The sequence below is a fragment of the Branchiostoma lanceolatum genome, chromosome 1, assembly GCF_035083965.1.
Source record: "Branchiostoma lanceolatum isolate klBraLanc5 chromosome 1, klBraLanc5.hap2, whole genome shotgun sequence".
NCBI lineage: Eukaryota > Metazoa > Chordata > Leptocardii > Amphioxiformes > Branchiostomatidae > Branchiostoma > Branchiostoma lanceolatum.
In genome coordinates, this window is record NC_089722.1 from 28,100,251 (window position 1) to 28,124,684 (window position 24,434).

General features: G+C 42.2%; 1 protein-coding gene across 5 annotated transcripts in view; it reads right to left on the reverse strand.

Annotated features, from left to right (window-relative positions):
* LOC136446428 (myosin-VIIa-like) overlaps positions 1 to 23,726 on the reverse strand; it is a 26,954-nt gene extending 3,228 nt beyond the window's left edge. The window contains exons 1-19 of one of the 5 annotated variants that reach the window (XM_066444800.1): positions 23,348 to 23,726; positions 20,012 to 20,146; positions 19,303 to 19,397; positions 18,619 to 18,783; positions 18,215 to 18,237; positions 12,689 to 12,784; positions 10,439 to 10,528; positions 10,071 to 10,124; positions 7,311 to 7,415; positions 6,233 to 6,304; positions 5,407 to 5,598; positions 4,781 to 4,867; positions 3,823 to 4,028; positions 3,441 to 3,558; positions 2,826 to 2,957; positions 2,153 to 2,326; positions 1,324 to 1,451; positions 768 to 879; positions 315 to 482 (exon numbers count right to left, since the gene is read on the reverse strand). In XM_066444800.1, coding sequence (XP_066300897.1) covers positions 315 to 482; positions 768 to 879; positions 1,324 to 1,451; positions 2,153 to 2,326; positions 2,826 to 2,957; positions 3,441 to 3,558; positions 3,823 to 4,028; positions 4,781 to 4,867; positions 5,407 to 5,598; positions 6,233 to 6,304; positions 7,311 to 7,415; positions 10,071 to 10,124; positions 10,439 to 10,528; positions 12,689 to 12,784; positions 18,215 to 18,237; positions 18,619 to 18,783; positions 19,303 to 19,397; positions 20,012 to 20,136 — 2,142 coding nt within the window. In that variant the 5' untranslated portion in view covers positions 20,137 to 20,146; positions 23,348 to 23,726. Of the gene's footprint in view, positions 1 to 314; positions 483 to 767; positions 880 to 1,323; positions 1,452 to 2,152; positions 2,327 to 2,825; positions 2,958 to 3,440; positions 3,559 to 3,822; positions 4,032 to 4,780; positions 4,868 to 5,406; positions 5,599 to 6,232; positions 6,305 to 7,310; positions 7,416 to 10,070; positions 10,125 to 10,438; positions 10,529 to 12,688; positions 12,785 to 18,214; positions 18,238 to 18,618; positions 18,784 to 19,302; positions 19,398 to 20,011; positions 20,147 to 23,347 lie in introns of all 5 variants that reach the window. The other 4 variants (XM_066444789.1, XM_066444809.1, XM_066444813.1 and 1 more) reach the window with 4 other exon arrangements.
* Between the last annotated feature and the right edge of the window lie 708 nt (positions 23,727 to 24,434).

The window sequence follows — 24,434 nt, forward strand, 5'->3', positions numbered from 1 at the left end:
GTTTTTGATGCGACAGTGTCATGAATTATCACCAATTGCTGAATCATTGAACTCTAAAATACATGGCAGTGACCTCCGCACAGCGGAAGATGTTGAATTGCCCACTTTAGACATGTTACATGTAACAGAGTCAAACCCAACTATACAATTACAAAGGGATGGAAAAAGTCATGTACAATAAATTATTACAACAATAATCTTATAGAATTACAACATATGTATGTGTATAAATACAGCAAAAATACAGTCTTATAAATGAAATAAGAGAGAATGTTGAACTGAATGTTGAGACAATGCTCTACTGAAAGTTGTACCTTCTTGAAACTGTTCATCGAAGCATTGACCCAGTAGCCCGCTCCCAGCCTCTTCAGTAGCTTGTCTGGGACATAACTCTGTATAACCTCAATCAGGCCTTCTTCTGAGATGCTGGGGCCGTGCTCGATGTAGAATCTTCTAGCAGAGAACTCTGCATACTCAGCATCCTAGGGTGAAAACAACAGAAAACAATGTTATAGTTTATTCATAAACTGATTTTCAAAGTACTAACACTATTACAGTCATGCACAACTTGTTAACATGTATTGGAAGCAAACTAAGTTATTTAAATGAAAAATACATTGGATTCCATATTTTTATTGTTTTCCTTTTCACTTTTCTAAGGTACTGTTTGATGACGGGTTGAAAAAGACATTGTTGAATTTCACATGTGTCAATAATGATAATGATAACAAATTAACAATGCAATAGACATGCATGTATGTTCTTACATCCTGGCACTTGTACTCTCCATACTTGAGTCCTCCCACTAACTGGTGATAGATCAGTGTGGTCCCCACCGGGTCCTTATATGGGTCGTGCCATGGACCAAACACCTCTTTTCTGGAACAACAAACAGTGTCATACCTTCAGCGATGGACCATAATGCAAAATTGCACACGGACCTAATTAACATAACCGATTATAATGCCTGTGTTTGTTAATTTGATATCATACCTAAAAATTCAGGAAAGTTCATGTGTTTTGTAGGTCCTGCATTTGTAACAATTGTTCTCCCTAATGCTCTTGTAGTAGAAAATGGTGAATTATCAAAAGTGAGGCGTTATGGAAGGCATAATGGATGGCTTGAAAGCTCATAGTTTATCAGAAAGGGTACATTACACAAAGTTGTACACTTGTTCATACATTACAGTTTTGAAACAAGAAAATGGAAGCCCATTACAAAACTTTCTTCCACCAATTCACTGTGCTGTATTGGATCCCACTGCACTGTACTGTAGACTGTACTGTACTGTATTGTAATGTAATGTACGACACTGTTCTTACCTAAAGAACAGATCCCACTGGACATCTTTTCCTGACAGGCCTTCATCCCTGCCTGTCTGTTCCACATGTGATATGGCGTCCATGATGTGGTGCTCCCACTGCGCGCTGCCGCTTGTTAAAGAGATCGTCTGCAGCGGGATAAACAAATGAACATTTTGTTATCCCTCTGATGCTTAGCGTTTCAAATGATTTGTGCTTGATTAGTCGGTTTTAACTAGTCACAGAGACAATCACTTGTCTGTCTGTTGCTGATTGAATTCAAAAGTTAGTGTTACCAATAAAGATGTGGATGCCGTTTGTTCCTCTTGAAGCAGGTTACCAATTTACATGATAACTTGAAGACGTCGTGTGGTGCAATCGGTAGAGTGTTTTGCCCAGAACCGAGAGATCTCGGGTTCGAAACCCCGATATGCCCCTATGTTGTGCCCTTGGGAAAGGCACTTAACACGACTTTCCTCACTCCACCCAGGTGTGAATGGGTGCCTGACTTTGATTGGGGAAGGTGACATATTGAGGTCACCTGCTGGCGCCGAATGACAGACCCTTGCGACAGTTCCACAAAGTGCAAGTGTGGAGCAAATATGTATCTGTTCTGTATTGTATGATTGTAAACCCTGCAGCAATTCAGCACTGGCTGCCATTGCACAGGTAATTTCTGACCGATAAACCAGACAAAACTCACAAGTCTAGATCTTTATGTCCCTTTTATTTTCAAAAACGGCAGTGTTTTTCATGTCCAGCATGTACATGTATTACAAAAGGGCACAGTCGGACAATCATGTTACATTGATATGATATGTTCATTTTGTAATAAATGTGTTACTCGTACCTGATCAAACATCGTAATGTAGAAGGCGAATCCAAAGTGATCCAGAAGGGAGATCTTCTCGGACAGCTGGATCCTGAGCTCACGAATCGTCGTCGCCGAATCTACGTCTACCTTTACGACTCGCTCGTCCATGAGAGTAACGGCTACCATTATTGGTCGTCTTCTTTTCACAGCCTGTTGAAAGGCGAATCATAGGTCATATAGAACAGGATCAGACTTTCACTATTTTTCGAAGGCTAAGATACATGTCAAATCACATTGGGGGTAAGAAATGGCTACTACAGTGTTTTTCATGATCGCTATATAGGGGCTATAACAGGACAACCATATCGTATGTATATATGTAATACAATATATTCATTTCCCAAAGAATCACAAACAGACAATCACATGTTGTATTAATATGACGCATTTATTTTGCATTACGGATAAGAGCCTGACTGGACAATGGTTTAGACATCTAGATGTGGCTTACAGTAGAATACATGTATTTGAATTCTTTGTTTGGCACGTACAACCTTATAGACATGGTCTGCACTTTCACTCACTTGTTTTGTGATATTTGTCATCTCATGATCATTGTGATGGCATTGATATATGTTATACAACTTTTGTTCATCTTCACATTGTTCTAACTTGTCATATATTTTAGGAATACGATTTAGAAACTCACGTTATACTCCAGTAGTGGCGGTGGAAGACTCCTCGTGCCATTGGAGCAGGTTCGTCGCAGTCGCTCCTCGCAGTACAGGCTGTACTCCGGTGGGGCGTGGCCACTGATGAAGTAACGCACCACCTTCGTCACCTACAATTAACAAAAGTCAAAGATGAGGGGGGATTTTGACTCCTTGCCACTGCAACACCACCATGCGTGAAGTTTAGTAGTATTACAAGCTGATGGTTACAGCTGAAGACTGACCAAAAAAGTCTCCTATGGCCCGCTTTACACCTTTTTTTCTATCTTTAGTGCTACACATCATAGTCTACTTCTCTCGTAGACTAGAGCTTTTTTTCTGGCTGTAAACTGTAAAGAGAACGGTTAGCACGCGTGTCGGAACATACGGGCATCGGAACATAGCGGCATTGGAACATAGTGGTGTAACCAATAGAGCGGATGGTACAATGTAGATATACAATGTATGTCAGTCTTCAAGGAAAGGTTTTTTATCAGGGGGGTAGTAGTGGCCGCAATTAGGAGGAAGGGCAGCTTTAAAAATTGCGACCACTACTAGCCTCCCAATTGAAACCTCTGCTTAGAGAATACATGAATATATATGTGACGTCTCACCAGGTTGGACGGTGCAAAGCAACCGGCACACAGCGCCAACAGGAACCAGCCTCGCTCGCGGCTCCGCTCAGCTGGGTTGTCCGTCAACTGTTTCATCAGCTGTGAGTAGATCTCATCCCTAGAGTGGCACAGCAATGGTAATCTTGTTCACATCATGCTACACTTCAGACAATTTGACCTAAAGTCTTTAACTTAATACTAACACCAGACACACACCAAAATTCAGGCTGTCATTTCTTCTACCATGATTTTCTGCATACAGAGCGTAGCAGGCTAAAGATTGAATGCTTTATGGCAGAAATTAAGTATTGGACACAAATACTTTGATAAGAATTACTATTATGCAACTTGCAGTTATCGAAAACTCCGCATGAGGGCGTACCTGAGCGGTTTACTGTAGATTCCATATCCCGTGATGAATGCGACCTTCTCCACGCCGGATGTTGGCGGCAGGACTTCCGGTTGTTGTGCCACCTCGTTGTTGACAGCGGCCTCTTTGGCGGCATTTTCCGTCGAAAGATCGTACTTCTTCTTACCGGTGATTTTCGCGCCGAACTCTCTGAAACTCATCCTTCGTTTGATAGGAGGATGCTGCAAAACACATAGATGACAATTTGGAGATAAAACAGGTTTTGACCATCTAGAGATTTACAACGTTAATATGTCGTATGACATCAATAACAACAAACTTCTGTTACAAGTATGAATATATTTTAGGGCTGGTTTCCTCGAAAAATCTGCAATCTCTTCTCTGTGTAGCTAGAAAGACCGTTTGGAAGGCATTTCAGCACCAGGACAGTTCCAAACCGCTATTTCCAACTTGCATGTAACATACTAGTACATGGATCAAAGGCACATTTTCTATAGGTATTAGATCAGGAAAACATGCACATTTTGTACATTTTCCAATTTGAAGTCAGTCTCTTCTCTGTGCAGTTGGGAAGGCCGTTTGGAAGGCATTTCAGCACCAGGACAGTTCCAAACCGCTATTTCCAGCTTGCATGTAACATACTAGTACATGAAGCAAATACATGTTTTCTATGGGTATTAGATCAGGAAAACATTCATATTTTGTACATTTTCAATTTGAAGTCAGTCTCTTTTCTGTGCAGTTGGGAAGGCCGTTTGGAAGGCATTTCAGCACCAGGACAGTTCCAATCTGCTATTACCGATAAGATCAACTGCCAAGCATGGACACGTTGCCATACATTGTACATGATACAATTGTCGCACAATGAAGTTCTTCTTCAACACACATGTATTGAAATCACATTATCTGAAGGTGGATCAGGAAATATTGATATTTTGTACATTCTTTACTAGTATTCGAAGTTTCAAACCTTTTTGCTGGACACAAACTCGACCACGTCGGTGTCTGCCACATCCCCCATGAACTTCTGTATGGTGACCCATACCTCCAGGGCCGCCTGTGGGAACAAACGTACCTGTTAAACTAGCGCTTCGGCAGAACGTATCATGTAATGCCTACGTCGCGTTCGCGTATGGAAGATGTCTAGTCTCTAGAATGTTGTGTCAGAAATTATATCGTCTGCAGTGGACGAAATCCTGCATGATGCAACGTTGACCAAACATCCAACAGAAACCGCGATTAATTATCTTGTAACTACACAACAACTGCTCGACATGTCTGATATCACACTATAACTGAGGTACCATGCTGGTCCAGGGTTAAAAGGTGTCTGCTTGTTGTTTTAACAATTGGCTTTGTCACTGATCATTGAGTGATACAAGCAAATCACCAGCCAAGTTGATCGCTCGTAAACTCACGTATGCGCATTGCATTCTTGATGTGCCCGTTAAACCCCACCAATAATCATCAAGCTAGATAGAAGACAGTCTAGATCTTTAAAAGGACTCATTATAAAACACCACTGAAGCGGTCATAGCGTTTCTGGCGGAATTATGAGAGTCAGTTTTACACTAGTTTTCTACTCTAATCACCAACCTGCTGATCATCTTCTGATTTCAGCTTGAGCAGGGGATGCTTGAGTTGGTCCTTTGTGAAGGAGTGATTCTTCGCGCCATGGAAGTGACGTAGAGCGAAGGTGTTGAAGCTGTAGTCCGCCAGGCACTCCCCCATGCCTTCTTCCAAGATGTCTTCAAACTCACCGTCTTGCAAACTTAGCACACTCAAGGACTGGGGGAAAAGTAAACACAACTTGATAAGCATTCATAGTCCCCGTTAGTGCTATAAACGCGGCTAACCTAGTTGCAAGTTTCATGGATACCTTTCTTTGCGATGATTCCAAGCGTTATTCAGCATCAACAGACTCTAGACTTAATCTCCAATCAGACAGGGGGTGTTTGCAGTAGAGTGTTCTAGGGTGTTCTGCGACGTTTTGTGCGTCTTCCTAGAATCCCGACGTTTTGGTCGGTCCTTCGCAAATAACACGCATAGATACTTAGCCGTACTGTGAATTATGAGGGACGCTTGATAAGTTCTCCGCCTCCAAGCTTAACTTAAGGGGCACACCTGAAATTTCGGGACTTGAATGGTAATTGTGAAGCATATGCGAGAACAAGAAAATTCTACACCGTTGATCAAGACAAAAGTTATCATGCTAAGAAAGACTGGATCCTGTGAAAAAAATAAGATTCACGGTGGTGCTGACCACAAAACTCAACACAGGGTGTCTGAAAACAAGGAACAAGAAAGACGGCCATCTTTAACTGTCATAAGAGTAAAGAGATGTCAACGTTAAAACAGAAAGCAAGATGCGGGTGCACTGTAACGGAATATGTGCGGGGAAACTCATGTCAGAACGCATTACCGGGTCCGTGTGTTGTTGTTCTTCAGCAGACGACAGATAGGTGGCGCTGATAGGTATCCTTAGGTCCCAGGTCTGTATAAGTTCACCACAAGAGAAAACCACAAGTTATCCCAAAGGTTAGTATTGGTTAATTAACATTAAAGGTAGTTGTTGAGGATGTGCGCAGAAATCACTTTCGCAATGTTGTGCAGTGTATCTTTATAGAAGATGTTAAGTTGTGCATGTGTCTGCAGTACAAAGTTTATCCGTGGAGGGGAGCTGTTGAACAGTGTGTGCGGAGTTCACGCCTTGTGAGATGGGTCCTTCTTTAGTCAGAGGGAGAACTAAAGAAAGAAAAATAATAATTGTGGCAAAATGCTGAGAAACAGCCATTTTTTTCTTGATTATCCACCATTGCTGAAATGCATTAGTTCAGTGCAAAAACAGTCTGATTGTTTCATTACTTCACTGACAGTCACTGTAGTATGTCTGTTCTTGGTTCACCGTGTAGGCTGAAAGTAGTGAAGGGGGGACAGCTGTGGATGCACCACGTTCTAATGTCTATAAGAGAGCTACCCACGTCACGAATGTGTCATGCCACGTTCCTGTGCTTTAAAAGCGCCCCCTATGTGCAGTGACAATATCGCCGATGGTCGGGGTACCACGAATGCCATATATGGTACCTGATCTTCGTCTTCGTTATCACCATCATTGACCTCTGACCCCTCGGGAGGGGCTAAATACATGGACGCCCTGGACGGCTTTTTGCCCCCCAGCAGCGAAAATCTTCTCCGGATTGCCGACTGTTATGTAAATCACCATGAGTGGAAATAGCGTCAGTAGCTATCAGCATCATTACATTCTGCTGTTAAAGCTCGCACTGATATAGTGTACGAAATTGCCTTTTGGTTGTAAGTATACCCCCTCTGTGCTCAAGGCAGCAAGGGTCTTCTCTCTTTTATTAAACACCGTGGCCGTGTAGTGTAGCCAAAAGTAAATTCCCTAAGGAAAGCATTCGTGTGGTTTTTGTAATATTTTCAATTCGATCACAGTACTGCACCACCTTATTTGGTGACGTCCTGCACATGCGCACTCCTACCTTGCTACTTGGTCTTTTCTCCCCAGACTTGATCGGCAGTGACCCTTGTCTCTTCAACTTCTGCTGCGAAGACGACTTCTTTCCAAACAACAAGGACCGGGTTCTCTGTAGAAGAGGCACATATACGGTATCATACACCTGACTTAGCCTCCGCCAGGCCTTCCTACGGGGGTATGGATCGTAGAATTCGGCATAAAAAGAAATAATTGGCCAGTAGAGTCGGTAAGGTAAGGTATAGATGTCTCTGCTTGCGAATGAAACCCTATGGTGGCCAAACTTCCCTGGCAAATGTTCTCCCTATAACTGGCGTAGTTAGTCTGGTAGAGACTACACCTGACTCACCGGGTTGAAGAAGAGACAGAATACATCTCCAAAGCTCCTCCAACGTAGCAAACATTTGTGTTGTATGTAAGGGTTAAATACTTCGTCAAAAACATATACAGTACGTTCACAGTACAGGTCAAGCAACTCAATTGCTCGGTAAGTTATTTTTTTCATTTTAGACCTTTCAACGGATCCCATAGGACTATGGGTAGCCCTGTGGGCAAACGGCATGATTACCATGACAACGCGTAAGCGGTACATGGGTATTTTGTCCAGTCCGATCTATGTTGTCATGGTAACGGTTTTTGACTTGCCGCATGCCAAGCAACCACTCTACATACTGAGCTAAAGCTCCCAATATTACAGGTACCAGTATCTGCTGCAGAATCGTCTCTACTGCTACAGGTGCTTTGAGTAACACCCACGACACTCTAGTCGATATACATTTTCAGTTACGTATAGCATTGTATTGGAGAAAGAGTAGGAATTATCAAAGACATTTCATGAATCTAACTTTTCTTTCATGCAAGAAAAGAACGCGATATAATGGTTGTCTTTATTATGAATGCTCAGCACAACTGTATCAGTCAGATTCGTCCGATGAGATCAAATAAAACTTCTGTATTGCCAGACATGTTCACATCGCCATGGGAGAGAAGGCGCATGACTCTGCAATATTTTCTGTCCATTTCGAGTACTTACGAAGGCATTTCACGGAGCTTCAAGGTCTAACGGATCGTAAGACATTTCATAACAGACTTCCAAGTTTTTAACAGTCATTCTACACAATCTTTGTCGACATATCCGAAAAAAAATCCACATTCAAAAACATATGAAGGAAATTTTCAGTACTCAACGGATTGAATCAAAAGCCATACAAAAACGACGATGTACAGGTCTATGCCCACACTTTTAAGACGGTAGTATATTAGAGCGAGTCAGCTCATCACTGTTTAACGGATGAGAAAACATACATATAAAAGGTCCATCGTAAACAACATCATTCCACTTGTCAATAGATAAACATCTAAGACAGTGCCCCTCCCCGTTTGCACATTTAACATTATGACAGACACTTAGACATGAGCTGCAACTACAATTCTTACGTATGCCTCAAGAGCCTTATCCGTGCTAAGGACCAGTATTAGAAGAAGAAATGTATTGAAAACATATATACGTGCGCCAAGGACAACTATAATGGTTAGGTAACCATACCTGAGCCTCGCTTCTTCAAAGACTACTACTACAGATGTTTCGCCTTCCCAGATGTCGCGCTGGCAGATACAGACACTTACTATTCTACCTGACCAGACCTATATATACACGTGCTGTCCAGAATAATTCATGAAATGCCGCACTGAGAGCTGGAGGGTGGTCTGAGCAGACAAATGCAGCGTCCGTCGGCTGAAGTGTCTCCGTGAGACGAATAATTCTGAATGTTCTTTTTTCCAAAAACATCTGTTTAAGATTCAGTCTACATCTACAGTAGACGTGAGATGCCAGGACGGAAAATTAGATCGATTCAAAGTAGGTTTTACTTCCGCTTCTTCTTTTCACAGATGAGAATTCTGTTTTATTTATCTACGAGACGTGCCCAAATATATAATTACCAACAAGACAATCGTAGATGGCACATTTCACCCCCTTACCCATACAGTACTATTTTCGACTCTTTTAGTCGCATATACAAAAATAGCAGCACTAGTTGGGGATGTATGGCAACGCTGTATTGTGTATATGTTGTGAATAGACACACAGAGACAGACAGACAGACAGACACTGACAAACTAGCCAAAAACAATACTTCACTCTCTTGGGGTGAATTGTTGCAAATAAGTAGGTAAGGAAAATTTGTTCACACAATTCTATCAATATTCTTCTCATTTCTACCTCCTAATGGTGAATATTATCATCAAGAAATTGTTCCCATTTCTAAATTGTTTTATGTATATCTTTTTGAAGTCCAGCTAGGGTTCAAGTGTAAATACCAAGATGTCATTGTCAATGTGACTCACTTTGACTTTGAAAGGACGTAACCATAGCAACGTCACAGAAGCCCCAAAGACTCGTACACTTGACCTTTAGATAGCCTGAACAAGACGTCATTCTTGTATGCAGCTTGCACACCGGTGCCTCTATACTTTCAACACAATGTACATAGACAAAAACAAGGTCGGGCTGAAGGGTATAAGTGTCAGTAAATCTATCGGAACTTGAACTAGAGCTATTTTGTTTGGGACTCGGCGGCCTGGGCAGCGGCATAGCATACAGTTACGAATGCTCAACGCGGAACTAGCGAAAGGGCTAATGCTAGGAATAAAGGTAGAACAGCTATATGGGACTAGGACGTTAAAATAAAGTTATGAATCATTATACAGGTACACAAGTATCATTAGATATTCTTCCCTATTGAATGTAAAGTAATTTGTTGCTTACCTTGGGCTTTTTTGTTTTCTCGTCCTTGGGACTTAGATCATCGATGACAGGGACCTGGAAACAAACAAGCACTGATAAGGTGCACGTGTTTATGGATAAGATAAGCTAAGTATAAGTTTACTGTAGAGGAAAATTAATGGAGAATCAGTGCATAGAGGATCCTTCGGATCTCATTGTTTATTCGAAATCATTAATGACAAGACACATTATGACATTTTCAACAAATTGTACATGATTAAATGAGTTAAGCATTAGCGGTGGAAATAATTTTATAAAACAAATTGTATTCGGATGTAGCTGTTTATCTAATACCCAAATTTCGCGCGCAAAACATTGAATATGTCTCATTCGAATCATTCGATACTCACGCCAAAGTCCAGCCCTATCTCCTCATGACTGCGGATCTCCCTAGCCTCTGCCGCTAGTGTAGGGGAGAGAGCCGCCAACCGTTCGTCCCACTACGAGGGATGGAGGGGGGGGGTGTAGAAAATTAAACGTTTAACACCAGAATGTTCACCACTGATAATAAATTACGTCTACATTAAACAAACCTTATCAATAGAAAAACAACATTTCAGATATCAAGACCCTTGACATGATTATATAAGTGTATAAATCATGAAGGATTAGATTTCATGAATTAGATATAGAAACAAAAAGATACCAGAAAATTCTTTTTTATCAAAGGGTGTGTCCATTTTTATGCAAATTGAAAGATGGCTAATGTCTTAGATATCATATGGTGGATACATTTATCAAAGGAAAGATACCCACAACTTATAATGAGACACTTATTTATCATCACACATTACAAGACCGTCATATCTGAAGATATCGTGTATCCAAAAAAAAGAAGAATGATATTGCCTTCTTTCCTTGTCCATCATTTCATAGCTATCTTTTTTTACACCCGTATGTTGCAAAACGTTATCTGTAAACGACTGATCTAAAAGCATATTGATCAAGTAAGACAACGAAATAAATGTTTAAATGCATTCTAATATTTCAACGTTCTTCAGTGATATTGGTTACAAACGTGCAAAACGTTTTCTTCCTAAACATCAACACGTTTTACGGTTAAAGTACCCCATGTAATATTCATCAGTACAGAATGATTACTTATGCCACCATTCCAGTCCCAGGGGACCACGACAAAGGCCGAAGTTCGCGGACTGTTACGCCAAATTGCTCGACAAGAATTGTGACGAGGCGTTGTCAAGGTCACAAAATAGGCAGTCTGGTCGTTAAGGTGAAAGGCTATATGTAAATAAGAATTTTGCACCATCGTACGTAGAAAACAATGTAGTGTGAGTGTGCGTTTATCGTGCTTACTTTTGAAGATGTACTAGAAATATGATACTCGTCTATGCTTTAGGGTTAGGACATGCCATGTATCATGCAAATACTCCTCGGACGTCTAACAATAGCCTCTAGAAACCATGCGGTAAAAATGTGAAAAAAAAGATACGTCAAGTACTACATGATGTTTTTTCTGAAACCTTGAAGTTCATGAGTTACGCGCCACTTTTCATTATGATTTAGCTTTTTGTGCCAATAATTGCATGTGGCACGAAAGCGAATGAATGCAGAGCCAGTCAAGAAAACGTGAGTTGGTTATTCTATACGTCCTTGTTTAGAACAACAGGTTTAGACCAACAGGTCTCTTCGCGCATGACCTACCAAGCAATGAACACAAACGTTACGGAGCGGATGTTGCGTTCAGGTCCCAAGCGGGAAGTATGCCCACTAGTGAAAACAACGTACGTGTGCAAAATTATAGCTAAAAACATTATGCTGTCATAGGTCCTTTGAAGAATATTAATGCCAGCCATTGGACAAAAATGATACCGTTACTTAAGAAACAAGGCTGGTAGACAGACATACACTGACAGACCTACGCTCATACGTGGGCAACGATATCAACTTGACAAAAAATAAATTGCGAAATAAGAATATTTAGTCCTGATGAATGATACCATCAAAAGAATTGTAATTAGAATATCATATATTATGCAATACCTGTAGAGTTCATAAAGCCCTGCATGATGGTTTAATACTGAAACGTCGGCAGATTCATTGTGTAGCTAAGAACCCAGTATGTATTTATTTATTCAACCACCTGATAGTACTATTTACAGGTATTATATAAACTGTTCACTGAGAAGAGATCTGGATGACTATTCATAGCTATTGAAGGAATGCGACGCCCAAATATTTCGCAATTGAAGCGCTTTAACTATTAATGCGGGCATTCACGTATCTTTGTAAGCAAACCCCGCGTGGTAGAGACAAATCATACAGCACACACAAACCTGCTTAAGACCTATAAAACGTTATAGACTATCTAACAATTAAGAGAACTATCTTTGTACCGTATTGCGTTCCATACGTAAAGCTAACGGAATGTCAATTGGCTACTAGTGTACTGAAGACAGTTATACCAAGGATAATGTCCTTGATTATATCGACTTCAAACAGGTGTTCCCTCAAAACCGAATGACATTCGACGTTAGGGATTCTACGTAACCTAGGCCGTCCTCCTAACTTTTAACGTCTTGAGTTATCGTCTTTATCTTAACGTCTTGTGTGTACAGGTGACACTTGTAATATCGACTCACCTGGAATTCCTGCTCGCTGGCGATAGAGCTGGTATCAGTTGCGTTCCCAGAATCCTCTCGGTGTGACCTCCGACCCCGCCGGGTGGGGGAGTCCTCCTGCAAGGTTGTTCAAGGTCATAACATCATCAAGGTCATTGTAAAAGACAACAAAAGGATTCGGGACATATTAGTGCTGGCGTCTGGGGACGGTTTTGATGTCGTTTTACATATAGTTACTGTAGCGGTATTTAGGACCCTGTGCATTTTAGCAATCTCTTAGTGGCTGTTCCATAAACACTATGTGCCAAGTTGCGCTTGTTTTATCAACAAACGGTCTACTCAGCTAGCCACGCCTAAACTCTATTTATAAGTGTTCCTTTTCATTCGCAGATAGGGCGTTACGTGATCTCTTGGCACGTACGTATACAGTCAAACCTGCACTAGCTATAGTGACCACCTGGTCATTGTGGCCACTTTCTGGTGGTCCTTCATGCATCATTTCCCCCATTGACCCAAAGATTAAGAATCCTGTCTATAGTGGCTACCTGTCTTTTGTGACCATTTTGGTCAATCAACATCAACAAAAATACCCCCAGATAACCCCGCTAGGGGCAAAGTAGGGGAGGAGGAGGTCCCAGGCTAAGGCGGGCAGGCCTCCAGCCTGGCGCGGAAAGACTCAACGGTGGGAGCCGTAACAACCGCGCCAGGCAGGGCGTTCCACTCGGGTATGGTGCGGGGAAAGTATGAGTATTTGTAGGAGTCTGTTCGGGCGTAAAGAGGTTGAAATTTGAGCGTGTGGCTTCCCCGGGTGCGCCCCTGAGCTGGTTTCAGTAGACTATCTGTATTAATATTGATGAGGTTATCAACTAGCTTATAGAAAAAAGGTGAGGCGGGCGTTCCTCCTCCTTTCAGAGAGAAGGGTCCACTGCAGGTCATTGAGCATTTGTGTCACGCTGCTAGTCTGCCGGTAGTCATTCAGAGTCACTCGGGCGGCCCTGCGCTGGACGGCCTCCACCGCCTGTATCCCTTTGGTGGTGTACGGGTCCCAGACGGTGGCACTATATTCCAAGTGGGGCCGCACCAGCGCGTTGTAACAAGTGGCCTTGACCCTAGATGGACAATGGGTCAAATTGCGCCGAATGACCCCTAGTACCCTGCCGGCTTTGCTAGTGGCGTAGTTGATATGGGTGTCCCACCGCAGATCGTCGGACAGTTGTACTCCAAGATAGGGGTGGGACTTGACACCGGTGAGGGCTTCTCCACTTAGGGAGTACTGAGTTAGGATGGGGTGCTTTTTACGGGTGATATGGAGGATGTGGCATTTAGAGGGATTGAACGACATAAGCCAACGATTTTGCCAATCTGTTAGCGCATCAAGATCAGACTGTAGACCTTGTGCGTCAGAAGGCGTGCTGATAGTTCGATAAATCAAGCAATCGTCGGCAAATAGTCGAACGTGTGAATCTACGGAGCTGGGGAGGTCGTTAATGTACAGTAGAAAGAGCAAAGGGCCTAACACTGTACCCTGAGGGACTCCAGAGGTGACCCTGACAGCTTTAGATGTTCCGCCGTCAAAGACAACCCTCTGGGTTCTCTCTGTTAGGAAGGCCCTAAACCAAGACTGAAGAAGGTCAGAAATGCCGTAGTGCTCGAGCTTGCTTAGCTGCCGCTCGTGGGGCACGGTGTCGAATGCCTTGCTAAAGTCAAGCACCGCGACATCGACCTGTTTGTTGTGGTCAAGATTGTTGGCCAAGTCTTGGAGGGTGAGTACCAGCTGGCTCTCACAGGACAGACCCTTCCTGAAACCGTGCTGCGCCGGGGACAGAACGCCATGAGTGTCAAGATGTTTCATCATGTGGCTGTGCACGATGTGTTCAAGCACTTTGCCACAGACCGATGTCAAAGACACCGGCCTATAGTTGGAAGGCATTGTTCTGTCACCCTTTTTGAAGATTGGAGCGATGTTAGCTGTTCTCCAATCCTCAGGTACGTCTCCCGTAGATATTGATTGGGAGAATATTGTCTGAAGTATTGGCGCAATTTGCTCGGCAACAGTTTTCAGGAGGCGAGGTGGTATTCCGTCTGGTCCTGTGGACTTGCTGGGATTAAGACAAGAGAGCTGTTTGGCTACCCCCTCCACTGAGATGTTAAGGGGGGGGATAGTTGGAACTACGGATTCGCCAAGGGTAGGAACGGTAGATTTATCCTCCCTGGTAAACACTGACTCAAACTGAGCTCCCAGTGCATCAGCCTTTTCCTGGGGGTCAGATGTTAGCACCCCCTGGTGTCTTATGGCCGATGCACCAGTAGAGTCCTGTCTGAGAGATTTGACATAGCTCCAAAAGGCCTTGGGATTATCCTCGATGTTTGTCTCAAGGTAGTTGGAAACATAATCCCTATGGGCCTTCCTAACTCTCTGCTTAACTCCCTTCCTACACCTCTTGAACTTTGCCCAGGCTTCATGGGAGTTGGATCTCCTAGCCTTGGAGAAATGTTCAGACCGCTTACGAAATGCTTTGCGAATCTGGGGTGTTATCCAAGGTTTGCTAGATTGTGGCCTCACTCGTTTCCTGGGAACATGCTTATTGGCAGCACCACTAACGGCTGCCTTAAACAGCTCCCAGTTTTCTGAGGCAGTATTATGCTGTGCTTGGTCTGCGAACTCACGACTGTATGTTACCATATCCTGCTGGAGTGCATCGATGTTGGCTTTCCTCCACAGGTATATGAGTCGGTCTTTCGTGTTTGATGTTTGGGGCTTTACTTGAACGTCAATCAGCGGGATGTCATGATCGCTGAGACCTGGCAAGATTTTGACTCTCTCCACTAAGGTGGAATTTGTGGTGAGAAACAGATCCAGGGTGTTCGAAGTTTGTCCCAAGTGTGAGTTGGTTCGCAGACCATTTGTTCCAGACCGCAGTCATTGGCAAGGCTGATGTACTTGCTCGTGAGACTGGATGGGTTAGGAGCGATGGTATTTGCTTCGGGGTTCCAGGTCGCATCTGGCAAGTTGAAGTCCCCTGCTAGCCAGATGTGGGCATTGTTGTTATTTGCCCGCATTTGCAGCACTGATCTTTCTAGTGCTGCAAAGTCATCCTGACCAGCAGTGGGGGGCGATAGTAGGCCCCGATGTAAATGGACTTACTGTTAGCCAGCTGGACCTGGACCCACGTCAACTCGCAGGGACATTCCGGTTCAGGGTGGTGGGTTGCAATGATGTTGTTCTTTACAGCAACAAGCACACCCCCTCCCCGGCCAGCTCTGTCTCTCCTGAACACATTGAACGTGTCCGGAAAGACTTCACTGCTGCCCACTGACGAGTCCAACCATGTCTCAGTGCCAACAACAATGTCTGGTTGCACAGCTTCGCAGAAAGCATGCAGTTCAGGTACCTTGTTACGGATGGATCGGAAATTGATGACACAGGTCCTGACTGGTTTGGTGTGTGTGCGGTCACGAGGTGGTTGGGTAACATTGTGACTAATAGGCGAAGAGGTAGCGATAGGGGAGCCTATAGATCTTGCTGGACTGGAACAGGTGCTGGTGTCGAAAGAGGAAAAACAATTAGAAGTTTCAAAGACTGTAGTGTTGAAAAGACTGGAGCTGAAGTTGGGTAGGCCGCAGGAGCAGCAAATCCAGGACACGTTAGGGTTGTTGATGGCATTGTAGGCCGGTGCTGACATACCCATGCAATCAGTATGATACCATACATCGCATGAGTCGCAGCAGATGGCTTGCCGGCCACTGACAAATCGCAAGTCCTTTGAGTGCATGGTTCGTGGAAGTGTAGATACGTTTGAAAGTACAGTATCCGGTTCAGTAACCTAATATGTCCTGTTTCTCTTCTACCAACTACTACAAGTCAAATAGATGATAAACTCAACGTTAGGGGAAGGGTGATTCTGTCATGTTACAAGATAAAGACAAAATGATGATGGTTAAGACTATGCCTCTATGTCAACTAGTGGCAAAGAATTTTCCTTTTTTATCCAGAAACATCTACGTTATGTCATTGAGATCAGTTTTAAAACACAGAAGCGCTCAGAATAATGTTCGAATATCATGAGTTGCGAATGTGTATTTGCATTGACAATTAATGTTTTGGAGGTCCTCCTCTTACGCCGTGAAGAAACTGTCAAAGAAAATAACCGCAATCAAATGTGTAAATACTAGACCAATACTTGTACTGAGCACTGTCGGTTTGTAGTGTCTTACAAGAAATGAGACCTGAAAATACAGTAACTACAAATTCCGATAGGTGGCGTATATGACTTCCCAGCCTCTGCCGTATGAACATCTGATTGGTTGAATCCAGATTTGTTTCAGTACTTATTATCACGCCAACATTGTAAAAAAATCAATTCATTTCGTCTTGAATAATCCAGTTAACCAGCATAGCTGACAGTCTTTAAAACAAAATCAATGCCTTCTGGGAAGTAGCCCCATAAGGCCACCAAACGACAATTTACCTCTGCGCGTTAACGAGCCCAACACATTTGTCGAGAAAATTAGACCTGCTTTAGCCAAGTTCTTTGGGAAATGTACATTACAGGCTCATGCCTTCTCTCCCGTCAGTATTACCAGAGTAACTAGACATTTTCCGTAAAATATTGTACACTTATCTGTTTGCCCTGCTTAAATCACGAGTCGGGCCTACCTATATTCAATCCAGACTGCTTAAATCTTGATCAGAAGAGAGACAGAACAAATTAAGGAGAAGACACTGATGTTCGGAGGAGGAGGAAAGAAAAATAGCTAACAAAGGGATGTTGCACAAAAACTGACTTACACAACAAAGTCGACCGAACATAAAAACAACATACCAACTGCATGTTGGTCTAATAAATGGAACCACTGTTACACAAATGCACACGCCACCACCACCGATCACATCTGGATCGTCCCTTATATCTACCCGGAGGCCAATACAGGTTTCCCACGACCGCAGGTATGACTATCGGAAGTTGAACTAATCTATTATCAAAGGTCATCACTGAGAAGTCCTTTAACATACGCGTTATAATGAATGTGGCCACTCAACAAGGACTAACAGGCCTGTGATTTTTCGTAAGAAACGCCAGCTGCAAGAGTTCAAATCCCTGACTGTTTGAACTTTTCTTTATAAAAAGACAACCACTATGATTAAAGATTTGGTCTATCTGTGTTAAGTCTGAACTCTACAGCATCTTTAATGTCAGTGAACATGAAGTAAGAAATAACTGCACAAACAAAGTGGATAATGATAATGAGTGAATCATGTTCCCATGCTCCGTCTATTGGAGATTTGTATCTTTGTAAGCTTAACTCTTGATACTTCGCGTTCTTTAAATGTCAGTGAACATGAACTAAGGAATGGCTACGTAACAACAAAATTTGATGATGCCAATAACTAGTTTAGAAGTATTTTCCCATACTAGCTAGATATCCCAACTCACTCTGACCCACTAAGTCTTTGTCTCATAGTTACCAGCAAAGAACATATAATCTGTGGGCCTCTCTTTTGTCAAGTACTTGAGTTTGTCATGGAGAATCGTTTGTTGTACTTACCGGTGCGCTTGTTGAACTGTGCTCTGAAAATAGAATTGAAAAAATAAGCTTCTCGCATTCAAAAGGCTTTCAAAAGTTGACTAGATTTGGGTATACAATATTTTGCACTTTTCTCAAAGATACTCGGCGAAGTTAAGATCTTACCCTCTGGTTCTAACACGTAGTTAGTTGCAATATATTATGCTGGCCTATATTTACAATACAGGGAATATCACATGTTAGTAGATATTTCAATTTGGCGCTCTTTTCCATTAAGGGACATTGTAATATAGAAGACGACAGACAAGTACTAGATACATTACGTTGGTCATGATATTTGGTTTTAGCTAGAAAAAGTTGACCGTTCAGTCTACCAACATTGCAACATAATCGGGGACATTTACATAGGAATGGCTGCTTCGTACCTTCCATTAAAGATGAAGCTATGGACACATCAGAGATAGAAGAAGTCCGGTTCCGCCTGTAGTGCGGTCCCATCCAATGGAGGGGCTGCATCCCCTGCCCAGGGTACTCAGGGTCAAATACGTTCCCAGGGTCCATATACTCCAGCGCTGCCGAGTTCACGGAACCTGATAGAAGATAAAACAAAGTTATAACAGGTTTTTAATTTAGTGTCATGTCCCATGTTCAAATTAATAAATAACGTTGAAATTAGAACATTGACATTTTGTAGAAAGACGATAACACGCCGATGTTTGAAATCGAACAATCCACATACTAGTATGTAGCACAGAAATCAGACAATGGCAACTACTCCATGCCATGGAGACAGCTGTTACTGGAAGACGGGAAGACGTAGAATTTCAAAAAGATTGCATGTTACATCATCTATCTATCTACCTTCTTATCTAGTATCTACCTATTTAATATCTATCTATCTGTCTGTCTATCTAGTATCTATCTATCTATCTATCCATCTACAAGGTATTTACTACGAAATCTACACTGTGCGTGCGTGCGTGGCAGACACATTTTGGACTAACCAAAAAGACATCTCCCAGGTTTTTCACAGGTTCCCTAATAAGGACCTGAACTAGAGACATTATTTCCAATGTACTTCTTATGTCAGTTTTGAAAAGTTTCCTTACCTAAAGACACGGTGTCGAAGTCCGGACCCGGGCCACCTTGACCCTGGTTCTGTGCGAGCTGTTCTGTCTCGATTTGTAGCATGGCGATCTCTTTCCTGGAAAAACAAAAAAAGTTTAATCTCATGTAATCCTCGCGCGAGCACTGAAACGCGGTGGTGATGATGATGAATCCACGGTCCAACAATTTCGCATAAATTCAGCCTTATTTCAGTACAGAATACCTGATCAACAGAGTTTGGAGAGTTTCGTTTTCATTTTTCGTTGAATCCTGAGCTGCACGGTTGAAATGTATTTTTTTGCATTATGCATGTCATGTGACTCTGATCGTCTTAACTTCTATCTTCGACTGTTTCTTTTACCGCTTCCCTATTTTACTAGGTCCTACGTTGCACTTGAATAACCCGCCTGTGCCTACATAAAAAAGTGTCCTTTCATTGTACAATCGACCCTTTCTTGATCTCTTCATTCTCTGGTCCCAAACTTTGCCCTCTTCGGAAAGGACGGGTACACTGTTTATTATGCTTGTCGGAAAGAGCTAAGGGAATTTCCCTGGTACAATGAACCTTTAAATACTAGTACTGTACACAGCGCCTGTCCTCTCTGTCACGACCAGTGCCGCAGTGGAAAAATACTGCTCTTCAGTGTCAGCTAAACTGTTTCGAGATCACTTTCTTTTTTTTCGTCTAGTCTTCCCACCTGCTCTACGTACCTGAGATCTACCAGCCGTTTCCTCTTCAGCAGCCTGTCCCGCTGGTGCTGGAGTATGTTGATCTCCCTGTCCAACTCCACCTCCTCGGGGGTCGTCTTCCCGCCTTTCTTCTTCCCGCGCAACATCCTCACACTTCTGTAAAGTCACGGAGACTTGGTGTAAACCTTCATATGTACATTTGATGTCCATTCGGACTTTTTGGGGCGATCTTTTAGATACTGCTAGTTCTAAATTTTTGTGTGTGTTTTATTGGATTGTTACCCATAGTCGTTAATACACACATGTTGACAGATGACAACTGGAAACTTGTGGAAATTCGGTTCGTTGCTGACCTTACCCACAATTTAAGTAACAGCTTGGCTTTCTTGGAGCTTTTTCATATTGTCCTCATCATCATCATTATCCATCTATCGCCATCGTCATCATCATCTTTATCATCGTCAACAGCATCATTACTGCCACCGTTACCACTGCTATCATCATCATCATCATAATCAATATCATCATCATCATCATTTTCCTCATCACCATAACTGTCCCCAGCATCGTCACCACTACCGCTACCATCATCACTACCACAATCATCATCATCATTATCCTCATCATCATCCTTCGAAGCGAGGGATACCTAACACGTGCACTGAGGAGGAGCTGATATCAGTATCACCGACCTATTTGAGTGTACTGCTGTTTAGGACTGTGCACCGGTACAATGTACTTTTGGAACTATTAAGGTGCAGGTCTGAATCTGAATGTCAGTTGTACCTGAATCTGAACAGTATAACGCGCTGTTGGATACATTTTAAATGAAATTAAGATTGGTAAATTCCGTCTCAAATATGACAATTTAGTTACAGTTAAAACTGTATGACTTACACAAACTGGCCAAACTTGTTTACCTGTACCTGTACCTGTATTAGATAAACAACCCTACGACATACACATGATGACCGTCATTGTGAGTCAGTCTGACCTAGCTGTGAAAATATAATTGATACTTGGACATATATAAATCAGGATTTGTTGTTCCAAAGGCGAACGCCTTCTTTGTAACAATAGGTTCAGGCCCGCTCCACGTGCAGAGCCATAAAATATTCATCAGCCATGTCATCTTCAATCGTAAAAATGCCATGATACAAGCAACTTATTGGTGGCATTGCACGAAATTTGTCACACCAATATCCGCACTGTACTAGATGGGTACAAAATCAACGTCTACTACAAGACATGGAAAATCCGGACCTCAAAAACAGTCTTCAAGCAAACACATTATAGATAGAAGAGACATTTCTATACTGTCCTTACTTTAAGCTAGGGATTAAACGAAATCTACTTTTCAAGGGATCAAAAACTGTGCCAATGCCAATAGATGAGAAGCCACCACATTAAAAACTGCTCCAACTCGGTCAATCGCTTTGCTTTACAAGTAGGTACTTGCACTGTGTCCTTCGCCGCGCCATCACTGATGCACACGATTAAGTTAGAATTTGTTCGTGGCACCAATGTAAATAGTCTATATTGCATTATTCGCAGTATTGTACAGTTAAACATTGTATGCATCTCACAAACAGAAAAGAAAATGATGTCCATTGTCCATTGCGTTTGATCGGTTTCCATCATGCTATCGTAATCAGATCCTTCAAACAGTATTTTTATCAGATTTAAGTCTAGTTATCTAAGAAATTGATGGGGATTGACATAAAACCAACACTTTCTTTTTGCCGATGTAGTCAAAGTGAAAAAAGAATACCCCTTTCTTAAGCCTACAAGAAAGTGTCTTTAGATGTACGCCCTAAGGCGCATTGCTTTTAAAAGTACAGTCAAACCTTCTCACGAATATATACCTCACTTACACAATAGGAGGGGATCAGTCGGCATAGTCGGTACTTTACGTGTATGAATGAATGAATGATAAACAGAAAATGCAAACAACGTCCAGGCTTTTCAGAGCCGTTTCTATGAATCCCAATGCCAATGGTGTTTCATTTGAATGAATAGTTTATTGAGAATGTATTTTGCAGCTTAATGGCTAAAGCACACAGCTATGACTCTTAGACGGTTTTACGTATACATTGTATATAAAGCAAACATTTAAAAGCATAATCTCAAAATTTAAAGCAATTTGTCGCCGGTACTACAGGGCCTTGAGCTCATCCTAAGAATATCTACGTCGATGATGCTATCAACGTTTGTTGCATACCTATAAAAATCAAAGCCTGGGTGCCACCCTATTTCTACCGGGGCTCCTACACTCGCTACCTAATATATTTCTTTAGAGTAGCGAGTGTATATAGGAGCCCCGATAGAAATAGGATGGCACCCAGGCTATAAAATCAAGTCCCTTATATTAAATCTCACATTTGACATAAAACGAACATTTAGATTGAAGGATAATATAATCTTAAAATGTTCCAAAACAGCAAAAGGTTTGCATTTTTATGTTTAAATGAAACTTTCGTCCGAAACTTTACGTAGAAACAGTTTGTGTTAGCGTGACAAAAGAAGTGTCTGTGTATTTTTCTAAGGCGCCAGGTTGCACATCAAAAGGTTAAGAGCTGCGTAGCTGTTTACATATAGGTTTTAATGAAATGCTGCCCTTTTACTCCATGTCTAACAAATACCGACATACGTCTGGTCTGGGAGACATATCAGATACATGTATTTGTGTCCCCGCATACTGTACAGTGTAGTAGCGTCAATGTCGACAAATAATAAATCAAACATACTTCCAGATATCAATTTCAAATTCAAATGGAGCTACATGTAGAAACGCCCACGCTTTGAATTGTGATGTCAAAGTGTGAAACACAAATGTACAATGTATATGCAAATTACAAAAGACATCGAAATGTCTTACCATAGGTTAGGTTAATGTTGGATTAAGACCTCTATAAGAGCGGTTGCAATTGATAAACTTTGAGTTTAGAGATCATGACTTCTAGAATCATGCTCCCATGTCATTGGCTTGCTGAACTACAACTTATAATCCGCTTTCCTGATGTCATTTTATTAGCCGGAAAAATCTGTTGTGTGACCTTTCTCACGACCTTCGTGTGGTTATTTTAGCACCGAATGATGTAAATTACAAGCTAGACTATATCAACAACAAACCTAATGTCTATGAGCTTAAAACAGTATTTTTAACATCTATAATGCTAGGTCCGACTCAGTGAGGTCATTCACTTGTCCCAAAAAGTAGAATAAAACTGGCCCCAAGCCAAACCAGTATGTTGTACAGTCGTAATCAATGGCTGAAGTAGACAAATTGTCCCACTTTCATCGTTGTGTAATTCTATCCTTGGTAAAAGAACCGTGTCTGAGTAGAAAATACCTTACCTCTCTTGTACAACGTACTGCAGTCTAAAAATGACGTCACCCAACTCACTAGACGTTGCCCTGGGAACGCGTATCCATATACAGATCACTCGGAAAAGTCCCCACAGTTTGTTGATATCCAAAAATTTGAAGAATTTCCAATGTCTGCTGTCAAGTCACGAAGCCCTGATACGGGTCTGTCACTTATTTACCGCTGGAGTTGTCTTGACGATTGCTCACAGCTAACTCGGTGATACGGGAATGAATCTTCTCGACGTGCTAGGTATCTTTTCTGTCAGACTTTCGCTGTTTTAGATCCTTTGAGGTGGAAATTCGTCCCGAATCGCCTCACAGTAGCCCTGGCCACCGGTGTCTTGTACCGGGGACACTGGGTTGAATCTCTACCGCGCAGAATCAAGTCGGCTCTATCGGTGCGTGACCCCAGGAAGACTCACAGAACAGGTTGGACGGGGTCGTCCCGACATCACGGAGTGTGAAAGGGCCACACACACGTACTCATACGTCACTCCTGACGAGGATATGCCGTGGGAACACCGGTGTCTTTTTAAGTATTTGCGTAGCCTACCAGACTCTGTCGGTTATTGAAAAATAGTAAAGAAATCGCTAAATAGACTGAATGACTCGACAGCAGTGGGTAGGAATGCGTAACTGACTTGGTCGGCTAACTGCAAATCATGTGGCATCTTTGGCCAATTTTACTAGCTAGTTTACCCAGCGACCCAATAGAGGATAGTACTTTCGACCCAGACAGGCAAGAAGATTTTAGTAAGTTTGAAACAACGAATCAACGAAATACTCGTTTTGCTGTCAGAATACAGTAAATACTTCTGGATTAGGCACTGCGAACAATACTAGACGGTCATGAATTAATGATGCCGTTTTTGTCGCCTTCGTTGTCGATATGTCAGCGTATGATACATGCGTATTGATATAAAAAGAAGATTGAACAAAAGAAAATATGTAGGAAACAATTAGATTGACATTTCCGACCTTCCGAGATTGTCCCTTGGGTCGCAAACATGAAACAAAAATTCCGTGACAAGTACCTAGAGCTATCCCCTTTTCCTGAAATAGCATTTGTTTTAAT